The 12,770-nt window shown below is 41.4% G+C and overlaps 1 protein-coding gene across 6 annotated transcripts in view; it reads right to left on the bottom strand.

Annotated features, from left to right (window-relative positions):
• CCNY (cyclin Y) overlaps nt 1-12,770 on the bottom strand; it is a 225,212-nt gene that overhangs the window by 72,126 nt on the left and 140,316 nt on the right. For all 6 annotated transcript variants that reach the window (XM_084619271.1, XM_084619275.1, XM_084619272.1 and 3 more), the window contains one exon: nt 5,333-5,407. In XM_084619271.1, coding sequence (XP_084475397.1) covers nt 5,333-5,407 — 75 coding nt within the window. Of the gene's footprint in view, nt 1-5,332; nt 5,408-12,770 lie in introns of those variants that run through there.

Genomic DNA, 12,770 nt, shown 5'->3' with positions numbered 1-12,770 from the left:
GAGTCCTTGTGCAGAGGGAATTCTTCACCGGCTGCCCAAGGGCACTTTGTGTGGTGTAAGCAGTGCAAAGTGCTCCTGTGCAAACCACAGAACTTGACCCCATTCTAATTAACTAGCATATAGTACCGCAGACTGCTACAGTTGTAGTATCTGGCTTCAAGAACAGTGGTTTAAGATGAAATGAAGCTGAACAGACTTGAAATCACAGTTTCGAAGTTCAGACTCTAAGTCCCTATTTATTTTTCTATTACATTTTTTTCGCTTTTTACAAAACTTGCATCCTGGGTAGATTTCGTCAGGCATACTAACAAATGGGAAAGCTGCCAAAATTTCTTAATTTTCTTTAAATGTCAAGGCAAAATAACCTGTTCTCATTTTTGCAAGCGCACTCAAATTGTTAAAACTGCATTTTTACTACAGTAGGATGAATAAATTATGCAGGATTAAAATGGGGGAGAAAAACACCTTTTTGTTATTGTGCTCTCTTAGTATTCCTTTGTGCAATGTGCATAAGCAGTGTTAATGGTAGACCTCAAAAGGATGAAAGGCAATATCCCTGGGTTAATAATTACACATCGATCAAAGCCTCTCATGTTTTGAGAGTTCCTAAATAATTTAGAACAGGAATACAGCTACGATTCCTCTTGTTAGAGGAACAAGGGAATTGACTGGTCCTGATCTAAGGGCTGGTCTACATAAAAACAGAGAGAAAAGGAGTACTTGTGGCACCTTAGAGACTAACCAATTTATTTGAGCATAAGCTTTCGTGAGCTACAGCTCACTTCATCGGATGCTTATGCTCAAATAAATTGGTTAGTCTCTAAGGTGCCACAAGTACTCCTTTTCTTTTTGCGAATACAGACTAACACGGCTGTTACTGTGAAACCTATAAAAACAGAGCACAGTCGGTTTCATTCCTGCTCATCCCATAAACTGGGGTTTCCTTTGAAGCCAATTACTTGCTAAAGTCAGCAATGCTGGTACAGTAAGGACCTAATGGAAGTGAAGGAAGGAGACAGCTCTATCTAACTAATGAAAAGGGGGATTTCCAACACACTGAAGTAGCAATCAATCAAGTTTCCCCTAACTAATACAGGTGGGGAAATCACTATTGCAGAGGCTGACTTTAAAAACCCTGAATTAACCACAGCCTCCACTTTCAACTCAGTGTGTGCAGCATGCACACACCCTTTGTTTCCAGTCCAACACACATCCCATCCAGGAAGCTTACAAGAAGTGGAAACTTGGACAGATGACTAGGGAGGAGAATAAAAATATTGCTCAAGCATGCAGGGGTGTAATCAGGACGGCCAAAACACAACTGGAGTTGCAGCTAGCAAGGAATGTGAAGGGTAAGGAGAAGGGTTTCTACACGTATGTTAGCAACAAGAAAAAGGTCAGGGAAAGTGTGGGACCCTTACTGAATGGATTAATCAAAGACAAGCATGCCTGACCAACCTGATTGCCTTCTATGATGAGATAACTGGCTCTGTGGATATGGGGAAAGCAGTGGACGTGATATATCTTGACTTTAGCAAAGCTTTTGATATGGTCTCCCACAGTATTCTTGCCAGCAAGTATGGATTGGATGAATGGATTATAAAGTGGATAGAAGCTGGCTAGATCGTTGGGCTCAACAGGTAGTGATCAACAGCTTGGTATCTAGCTGGTAGCCAGTATCAAGCGGAATGCCCCAGGGGTTGGTCCTGGGGCCAGTTTTGTTCAACATCTTTATTAACGATCTGGATGATGGGATAGATTACACCCTCGGCAAATTCACGGATGACACTAAACTGTGAGGAGAAGTAGATATGATGGAGGGTAGGATAGGGTCCAGAGTGACCTAGACAAATTGGAGGATTGGGCCAAAAGAAATCTGATGACATTCAACAAGGACAAGTGCAGAGTCCTGCACATAGGACAGAAGAATTCCATGCACCGCTACAGGCTAGGGACCGACTGGCTAAGCAGCAGTTCTGCAGAAAAGGACTTGGGGATTACAATGGATGTGAAGCTGGATATGAGTCAGCAGTGTGCCCTTGTTGCCAAGAAGGCTAACTGCATATTGGGCTGCATTAGTAGGAGCACTGCCAGCAGATTGAGGGAAGTGATTATTCCCCTCTATTCGGCATTGGTGAGGCCACATCTGGAGTATTGCGTCCTGTTTTGGGCCCCACACTACAGAAAGAAGAGAGCCCAGTGGAGGGCAACGAAAATGATCAGGGGGCTGGGGCACATGACTTACGAGGAGAGTCTGAGGGAACTTGGCTTGTTTAGTCTGCAGAAGAGAAGAGTGAGGGGAGGATTTGATAGCAGCCTTCAACTACCTGAAGGGTGGTTCAAAAGAGATAAGAGCATGGCTGTTCTCTTTGGTGGCAGATGACAGAACAAGGAGCAAAGGTCTCAAGTTGCCGTGGGAGAGGTCTAGGTTGGATATTAGGAAACATTATTTCACTAGGAGGCTGGTGAAGTACTGGAATGGGTTACACCTAGGGAGGTGGTGGAATCTCCATCCTTAGAGGTTTTTAAGGCCTGGCTTGACAAAGCCCTGGCTGGGATGGTTTAGTTGGGGTTGGTCCTGCTTTGAGCAGGTGGTTGGACTAGACTTCCTGAGGTCTCTTCCAACCCTAAACTTCTATGATTCTATTAAGCTTTTTTTTTGTTTTTAATGAGTTCTAAATTAAGTTTAAAGATATCAAAGGTGGTACTCCTAACATGCTAGGAAGATTGTCACCAGGCTTAGCACCTTGAACAGTCCCTGTGAAGAGGAGGGATAAAAAATGAAAGACTTTTTGCATAAGCAGTTCTCTGAGCCTACCATCTGGCACCTTGATTAACATTTATTGGGCCTTAAATGGCCTCAGTTCTTAGATGCAGTGTACACTACCATGACTTGAACATTTGTACAGGGTCCTACGCAATCTGACAAATCTTATGCTAACTCTGCTTACCCCCTATATAAACCATGTTATTGTAGTTTGGCATCATGAAACATTACTGAATATTTTCTCCTATCCTTACAGAGCAGATACATATATTAAATGGGCCTGAAATACAACCAGGTGTAGTGCTTACTGGTGCTGTTTAGCCCACTGAAATGTGATTGTTCTGGGCACTATACCCAGTAGTATTTTCAGGACAGTGTTTCATATGGCAGGCGAGTAAGGTGTCATTTGTTTTTTCATTATCATCAACTCAGAAGGTTGACGAGCAGGTTTTATACCTCAGCTGGTAAATTTCTAAGGCAGTTCAGCAAGGTTGACATTGTTTTGTGAGAATAATAAATTCCTTCCTTTTCTCTAAGCTGGAAGAAGCTGCATAACTCAACAACTAACTGGGCTGAAAGCAATCAGATTTTGTAAATTGTCATTTTCTAAAATTTCTCATAACCTACAATTACAAAAAATCAGTCACTAATAAAAGAATTATAATTAGAGCTGATCAAATGTTTTCAGATATAACTGTGTGTGAAACATTTTCACCTTTTCAGCCAGCTCTAAGAACAATATTTAGCATTCAAATATTACTTTGCACTTTCAAAATGCTGTACAGACACTAACTAATTAATCCTCACGGTACCATTGTGATGTAAGGAAGTGTCACCATACCCAATTTACAGACTGCCAAGCCCAGGGAAGGATGAGGCATGGTGCGTGTGATTAAGTGACATACCCAAACCTCACAGCAAATCAACGGCAGAGCAACAAGTTCCTGGCTCTTGCCCTCTCCCCATTATACCACGCTGCCTTTTGATTAAGGCTCCAATCTTGCAGATGCAGTCAGTAGGCCTCCAAGGGCAGAAGAGTACCCACACATAACCCACTGCAGAATCAGGGCCTAAAATGCATAGTCTCTGTAGACATTTTCAAAAACTACCAGAAAACAAACAACGAGGTCACTAGAATTTCTGAAATACAAATGTGCACTTAGCTGAATAAAAATCTCAGTAAAGTATCATTTACTCAGTAAGTCTAAAACAGAGTTCATATGCCCCGAACAAGGAGCACAGAGAATGCACAACAACAACAGAAAAGTTGCTTGGAAAGTTTGGGTAGAAAATGACGTGCTTTGTATTCATTATTCACGTCTACTTCTGGCAAAACACTAACATCACTCAAGCTAGACATTGTAGATTCAATTAGCCAAAAGTAAGTGGCTTCCATTCCACTAATTACATCAAGAGGCTCTCTAAAAACACAGGCTTAATTTCTATCAGGTTATTTTTGTCTCTCAGTAAAAAAATAAATAAAATAAATTCCAGATAAATGAAAGATACTGTCAAACCATGCTGATCAATAAAAATAAAGGGATATTTTTTATTTGTTTTTAAAACCCATCGAAGGGCTCATGTGAACTGGGATTTACAGTTTTCAATCTGTCTGGGGGAGACATCAGACTACATCCTCAGCTGGTCTAAACTGCCATTGGTCCAACTAAGCTATGTGGATGTACATTAGCTGGGAACCTGGCTCCTTCTGTTTAGTTCTGAAAGACAACTGTACTGAAAGGTTTACACTTAAAGAAGCTAATTCTTTTACACGTTATTAGTATTTGTAGCTCCACTGTATGTTTTGAACTTGTAATAGTCAACATGCTACAGGGTTCAATTCTGTAACCATTTATTCATGGGTCTGACCTAAAGCTATGGAGAGACTGTCATTGACTTCAGCGGGCTTTGCCTCAGGCCCTGTGTGAATCTCTCTGCATATCCATGGGTCCAAACGATTTCAACATAGTGACTCGTATGAATTAATGTGTGGGACTGGTCCAACAAACCCCAATCATGAACCCACTCATGTGCACGACTTGATGCATGTGAGTAGTCCAATGGGGTCTACTCAACAAGACTATTCACAGGTGTCAACTTCTATATGTGCACAGGTGTTTGCAGGATGGGCCCACACCTTTTAACAACCTTCTGACACTTAAATCAATTCAATAGGTTAGGATTCAAATAAATTAGAGAACATAGCGATAACTATGGGCCTGATCCTGTTGTCCTTTCACAGGTAAGGATCACTTTGAAGTCAACTTAGATTTTATTGTTTTGCATAAAAGAAACAGGATCATATCTTACTGTGCATTAATTACTAACAATAAGCCACTGGGCCAGATCCTCAGTGTGTGTATATCAGCATAGCTCCAGTTAACACCAGCTAAGGACCTGGCCAATTACATTTAGCCAAACCAATCTGCCATTGTTGTGTCTTGTTCTCCTGAAGGTGGGCAAAAATTCAAACAAAACCGAAACCCCCCACTTAATATAGGTTACTGCATGCAAAGTTTAGAAATAATCTGAAAAGAGAAAACTGTAGTAAATCCAGTAACCTACCGTCTGTTTGAGATTTACTGAGGAATATTGTGCTGGCCCGTGGGTGATCCGATGGGTTGAACTCCATGTTCAAATCTTGAAAGGAAGAAACAAAATTACAATATGTTAAAAGGTTTGTAATCACCCAATGCAACAAGCAGACTTTAGCCCTTATTTGCACAAATGGGCCCCACTGGAGTGAGGACTACTTGCATCAGAAAGAGTTGTAGGATTTGGCCTTGGGTGCAATGGTTTCTCCTGGACTGAAGTAAGACAAGCAGCTTTTAGACATTTGTAATACAAAGTCGAGAGTTGTACATTTTTCATTCATTTCCCTTCCACACCCCCAAGACTTCACCAAGTGCAGGAATAGAGCCTTTTGCATGTAATATAGGAGAATTAGGTACTGTAAAACAATTATGTAGAACCATGCAGACAGTAGATGGCTTTCCACTGTTATATGTGATTACAATAAACAACTACTGCTGTTTAAATTAAACAATTAGAACAGAGCATTTAAAAAGGCTACATTTTTGGAAAATGAACTTTTCCCGGAGGTCCACAGGAAGCGTCACAGAATGGCATATTTCCTGCTGTGGCAACTTCATTTCTAAAAAGAATGCACCAAGATAATCATAAGGATGCCCTGTGGTACCAGGTTACAAATTAAATCAGTACCAGCCTACTTCCTCCTTTCACAACATATGTGAACTTCCAGAAAGTATTATTTTCCTTGGCAAGATTAACGCCCTCCCAAAAGATTCTGAGATGGCCATCTTATTTCGCTGAGAAACTCTGAACAATAGTGCATGATTACAAATAACATTTTTCATGTGGCTTTCCATACCTTACTTAGAAACAGCACTGGAGAAGTAAAAAAAAAAAAAACAAACCATCAGATGACCCGCAATGAGATGGGTGGTGCTGCTGCTAAGATAATTACCCACTAACCTGAACCCAACATGCATTTCATTTTGTAATCAATACTTTAAAATTGTGTAATATGTCATTTTCTGTACAGTCATAAATAAAACCCAATATGGTTTTATCCTATTGTAGAGGTTTCCATGTAACTTCTGTTTACATCACAGCAATGTAAAATCAGTCAAAGCAATCTCCCTAACACGTAGCTGAACTCTGACATTTAAACATAGCACTTCAGCAACCAGGTGTTTCCTTTTATTCAAGTCTAAGGCCGTAAGATCAGCCCCTTGTCTTTTCAGCAAATATGGATATTTTGGCACAGGTTCAGACACTGTTTTCAGGAAATATAAGAAAGAAAAACCGATGACCACATCTCTAAGCCGATCACTGCTTTAGACTGTAAATTGCTTACATACTATTGGCGCATCACTGTTGGATGAAGATTTACATCTTGTGAAGAAGTTTTCAGGCTCTGGGCTTTTTTTTTTTCTTTTTTCTTTCATCTTTTTTTTTTAATCTTAAGCATAAATGTATTTTGCTGAGGAAGAGCTGTGTGGTGACTTGTGACTGCTGGCAATACACTGTTCACAACCCACAAACACACACACTGAGAGGGCGGGGGGAACACTGACACTGGCTTTTAGGCAAATTGGATTGCTCGGGAAATCACAGTGTAAGGCAAGAGGCTGTGCAGCCCAGTCAGGAGGAGTGAGAGAATAGTCCCCATCTAGAGACAGGATAAATGGACAGAAACCTGAGGAAGCCCCTGGAGTGTACCACAAGGGGGAAAATACCGGTGCAGCTACATTACCCATTTCCCAATACTAAACTAAGGTACAGAGAAATTTTAAGTGAACAATCTTCAGTAATTGGTGGGAAGGAGAAAAGTGAGAGCAAGCAAGGAAGTCAATTATAAAAATCTGTACTAACATGATATCTTTGCTTATAATGTTCTGCTCTGTACCATAGCATATTTTATAAAGGAAAAAAACCTAAGAGGTTCTAATTGTCATCAATTCATTGTATTACAAAAAATGCTGTAAAAAATGTCACTATAAAAACTTGGAGAGGCTGAGAGTTAAAAGATCAGTCTCAACACCTTTATTATGAGATTCTCTCCTCCTCGCCCCACCCAATAGAAACACTGGTCTAAGTCCGATAGTTCTTCCTTCTCCTTTCAAGCTTGCATTTCAAACTCCCTGTGCAATCTTTCATTTCTTTTTAAAATGACAGGACATGGCGAGGTAAACTGTGTTTTTAGACTGCTGCAATTTATAAGGCAACACTGTTTTAAAATTTGTTATGAAAGGTAATTAAATGGTTTAGATACTAGATATTCAAGTGCTGGAGCTTTTCAAAGACTGTGCCTATGGTAATTTAACACACATTACTGTAAGTCCATAACTTGGACAGAGAAAAGATAATTCACTCTGGAGCAGTGATAAGAAAAAAATTGATTTTTCACCAGTGCCATGGTTGGCATAGTGAGCATTCTTAGGAATACAAGAACAAATTAATTGACCTGCTGGATCAGACCCAAAGTTTATCTAGTTCAGTACCACGTCTCTGATGGTGGCCAGAACCTTTGGACACGTGTTGTGTTGTACTTTAGACAGGAACAAAACTGGGCAGCATCTCAGCCCGACCAGCTGAGATTCCATCTGCTCCCAGAATAGAGCATTTTAGTGGAATATAAACGTGTATGTCAGATGTAGACAATTAAGGTTCCTAAATTTTATGGTTCTGGTGATGTCTTCTGTGCAAACTTTGGGACTGATTCTTCCCCACTGAGGACAGTAGCAGTTTTGCCATTAATTTCATTGGGATCAAGTCTGAGCGTTTTGACTCATGCTGCACACAGATGTTTCCCTAGCTTTCCAATATTTTTTGGCCTCTTACTATAATTTAAATGTTGCTTTTTTCACCTCTTTAGTTTCCCGTGCATTTTTATTCCATTACAGAAGACAACATTTTGGTACCATTTCAGAGAGTTATCAGGTCTATATAGCTATATAAACTAAGGGTCTGATTCTGCCAACGCAAGCATAACTTTACTCACATGCACAAACTCTAGTGAGCTTACTGGGACTCCATGACACAGAAGCCCCCCCCCCGCCCCCTCCCGGCTGCAATCAACTCTCATGTCAGGCCCGACAAACTCATTACACATAACACATCTTACAGGATATGTATCAATAAGTAATGACATGTAAGGTATCTACAGACAGCTTGTGACTTAATCAGGACTCAGTCATTGCGAGATGTATGTATGGTGTAGCCTGATCTATAGATTATGTAATAATTATATTGATTACTTAAGAATTCCCAGTTATCACTTTGAGGGTTTCCAGGTTCCTGTCCCAAGATCAGGCCCAGTATTATTCAAATTATTCCACAGTCGGGAACCCCCATCTGCACAGTTGCAACACTCACACTATAGGAACTCCTCTCTATTTATTAATAGTTTATTAATACATTTAGCTCAGTCACAAGCACTCAAACTCAGTAAGGTAGACAGAGATACTACAGAATGTACATCTGCACAGCCATATACTCACACCATCCCCTTGCAGAACAACCTGAAAAGTTAGCTATCATCTTCTTCATCGCCGTCACCTTCCCCCTCATCACCAGTGGCCATCATGTGGCACATCCCAAGGACTACATCTCTCTCTCCTACTGCCCCTGGGCTGGAATATAACTTCTTTCATATCTTATGCTGACATCACTACGCTTAATGCATATTCAGTAAGGGTATTCCCTCTCTTCCTTATTTGTATTTCCCCAATTTACTAATGTTGAGGTGCCCTTCTCTTCTGGTGAGTTTATTAATTATCTCAACTTCTTATCATATATGTCAATTCGTTGCCATGGCAGTCTTGTGGTTGGATGTTCTTTTCAAAAGTTTCCAAAATCTGGTGTTAGCTCATGTTCCTGTGGTTGGCTGATGTCATTATGGACAAAATTCCCCCTTACACTCTACTGCCAGTTCCTCAAAACTTAGGGGTTACCACTGGGCTGTTTATCTGTGCCGAAGTCCATAGGTCTCAAGCCTTGTGCTAACTGCTGAAGCCAATGTCTTACAGGATATAGGCCTGTAGGTTCCTTGCATTACTGCGGAGTATAATAAAGGCATATTTTAATAAAGGCAAGCTAGCCCTAGGGGCTATAATAGATAATACTGAAAGAACAATGTAACTATTCTGAAAATATGCTTTATGACCTTGCAGTAAAAGTTAGTGGATAATATGTCTCAGGGATGGCCCATTCAAGCAGAAAGGAACTGTCACACCTCCCTAGTTAGCCGATAATGTTGTACAAAGCATAACTGTCAAGCCTTGCTCCATTCCAAAACCAATGGACAACTGCAAACAATCAAAACCACTTGGAAGTTAAAAAAAAAAATGAATATTACATCAGACAGGGAATCTCTGTCTATTAATAGAGACAAAAGACTGTTTCAGTATAACACCGAGCGGGGAGAGGCACTCTGAATCCATTCACTGAGAAAACATCTCGGAGCAGGGGTGTTTTCATGAGAGCTCCTGTAAAGTTCCTGTAAAGCCAGCCAACTCTGCAAGAGACTGAACTCTGGGAGGAAAAAATACTTTATCAGTTAAGAAAGGCAACTCTTAGTAAGTGTAGACCCTAGTTTAAGTTTTGTTATTTTGTTTTGTATTATAACCTTTCGTTTTCATCACATTCTCTAGTTTCTAGTTGAATCTCTATTCTTTCTTAAATAAACCTTCTTTTGTTTTATCATAAGTACTCACAAGTGTGGTATGCTATACAGGAGCATGGGGTTTAAGGTGAAACTGGTAATGGGAGGTACAGTGCTCTATTGGGTGCAAAGGATCTGGGATTTCTGAATCAGGGAAACGCTTCAAGGGAGTTGGGGACTGAGGCACAACTCTTGTTAACCTGCAAGACAAAGACAGGGCTGGCGTAGCCCGGAGGAGAGTGCCTGACTGGCTGGCATTAGGGAACTGACCCAGTTACCACAAGCAAGACTCCCTCACGCTGGAGGCAGGCAGTAACAAGATGACTCACAGCCCTGCGTAGCCTGAGAATGGTCACAGACTCATCTCATAAGTAAACTATACGTGTGCCCAAATGTTTGCAGGATTTGGGCCCAAAATCTTTTTTACGCCAAACAATTTCTTCCTCAAGCACCTCCACAACATGAGATCCCACAACGGTCAATAATCCACCTCCCACTGTGGTATCTGAACACCACCACAATTACAAAAATATGCAATCAGACCAAAGACTGTATTCTTCCCTGGCATAGCATTGGCATAGCATGTGCCAAGAAAACATGACATATTCCTTGACTGATTTGCTGTCTTAAAAGCAGTTTTTTGTGGGAATGATACTGAGAAAAGGAGAGGCAAGTCTTACCTGAGCTCTCTGAGGGAAGTTGGAACATACACAGCCATTCCAAAATCTGAAAGGTGACTACAGGAAGGTCATATAGGTTTGGCCCCTAGAATGGTCAGAACCGAAGTCCCTAAGGGTATGTCTACACTGCAGCTAGCCGCATGCTTCTCAGTTCAGGTAGACCAGGGGTTCTCATACTGGGAGTCGGGACCCCTCAGGGGGTTGCGAGGTTATTAAATGGTGGGGTCGCAAGCTGTCAGCCTCCACCCGGAATCCCGCTTTGCCTCGATCTGTCAGCCTCCACCCAGAATCCCGCTTTGCCTCCAGCATTTATAATGGTGTTAAATATATTAAAAAGTGTTTTTAATTTATAAGGGGAGGAGTCGCACTTATGTGAAAGGGGTCACTGGTACAAAAGTTTGAGAACCCCAGAGGTAGACCGACGTGGGCTAGCTCTGCTAGAGCTAACCTGCTAAAAATAGCAGAGTGGACAATGCAGCATGGGCAGTGGCACGAGCATAAAGCTGCCCAATAGCCTGGGTGTGAACTCGTGTAGTTAGCCCATACCACAACCTGTGCCACAACACCCACGCTGCTGTTCTTAGCACGCCAGCTTGAGTACAGCTAGTGCATGTCTGTCTACCTGGGCTGGGAAGCATGCTCCCAGGTGCAGTGTAAACATACCGTAAGGATTATAGCTGTTAAGGTCTCTTCTGATCACAGAGAAGTAGTTTGTGAAACAATTCCATTTCAGGCCATTTAAAGCCTGGACTGGGAGTTTAAATCCAAGACATGATGATCAAAACATCATCTCCTCTCAGGTATAGCAACATAAAGAAACAGGGTTTAGTTCGAAGTAGAAAACAATCTCAGCAAACCCAAAAAGCTTAGGACACGTTAGTAAACTTTCTATACTTGCATCTGACTCTGCCTCATTCTTTACTTCAGAAAGACCTAAGTTCTAAAGATCTAAGTTTCAAAACTCATGGTCAGAAAGCATTGGGCAAAATAAAACAAGAAAAAAGGGGAGGTGGTTTTTCTGGCACAGTTTTAAAGACATATCACAATGCCTTAAACTCATTAGCATAGACAGATAGAACACTGGCCCCACAAGAGGATGAAGGACAAGTATCCTAGCAACTAGCTTCTTCTGAGGAACACAGAGCTTTCACTGTGTTGCAAAAGGAAAATCAACACTGTTACCTGGTTTCAAAAACTCTATATATGGCTCTCGGAATAGACAGCAGTGTTAACATCGTATTTAATTTTAGAAAAATAAGACCTTGTTTCTTATTCTTCAGCAAATAAAATTCACCATGTTCCCACTCCCTTAACAATGCTGTGACAATAAAAAAATAACGTTACTGAACATGACCTATAGAAACACGTTTTATATTTGAACAGCTATAAAACACAATGAAATTACTTACCTCCCTCTTGATGCAATGTTCTGCCCATTATTTCATGTTGAATCGTAAGTTGGTGAAGGATAATAGTTACCACCTGTATCGTATCCATAGATATCATTTTACAGACCGAACAACTGAGGCTCGGAACTGGTAAGGTCACACACTCAGGGTAAAACTACACCACGAGTTGGGTGTGATTACCCACAGAGTCGCAGTAGCTCAATGAGAGCTAGCAAGATTATCAACAGTAGTGCAGCCATGGTAGCACAGGCAACGGCAGAACAGCTGAGCAGTGCCAAGTACCCAGCACACGTCTGTACCCAGCACACCTCAGCCATGCCTCCACGGCTGCTGCTGGTGCCCATGCTGCCATGGCTACATAGCTATTCAGACTTGTGCTAGCACTCCTCAAGCCAGCATGAGTGTGAGGACACGAGCAGGGGAATCACACTCCTAGCTCACCGTGTAGATACAGCCTCAGTCAATTAGTGTTTGGTTTTTTTAATGAATTTTCACAGTTATTTATGTACTAGGGTTAGAGCAGTGGTTCTCAAACTTTTGTACCGGTGAACGCTTTCACATAGTAAGCCTTTGAGTGCAACCCCCCTTATAAATTAAGAACACTTGTTTATATATTTAACACCATTATAAATGCTGGAGGCAAAGCAGAGTTTGGGGTGGAGGCTGACAGCTCACGACCCCCCATGTAATAACCTCTCGACCCCCTGAGGGACCACAAGCCCCAG

This window comes from Lepidochelys olivacea (genome assembly GCF_965140295.1).
Source record: "Lepidochelys olivacea isolate rLepOli2 genome assembly, chromosome: 2".
NCBI classification, from domain to species: Eukaryota; Metazoa; Chordata; order Testudines; family Cheloniidae; genus Lepidochelys; species Lepidochelys olivacea.
Note: the sequence above shows the minus strand (reverse complement) of the source record. Positions and strands in the feature narration are given on the sequence as shown.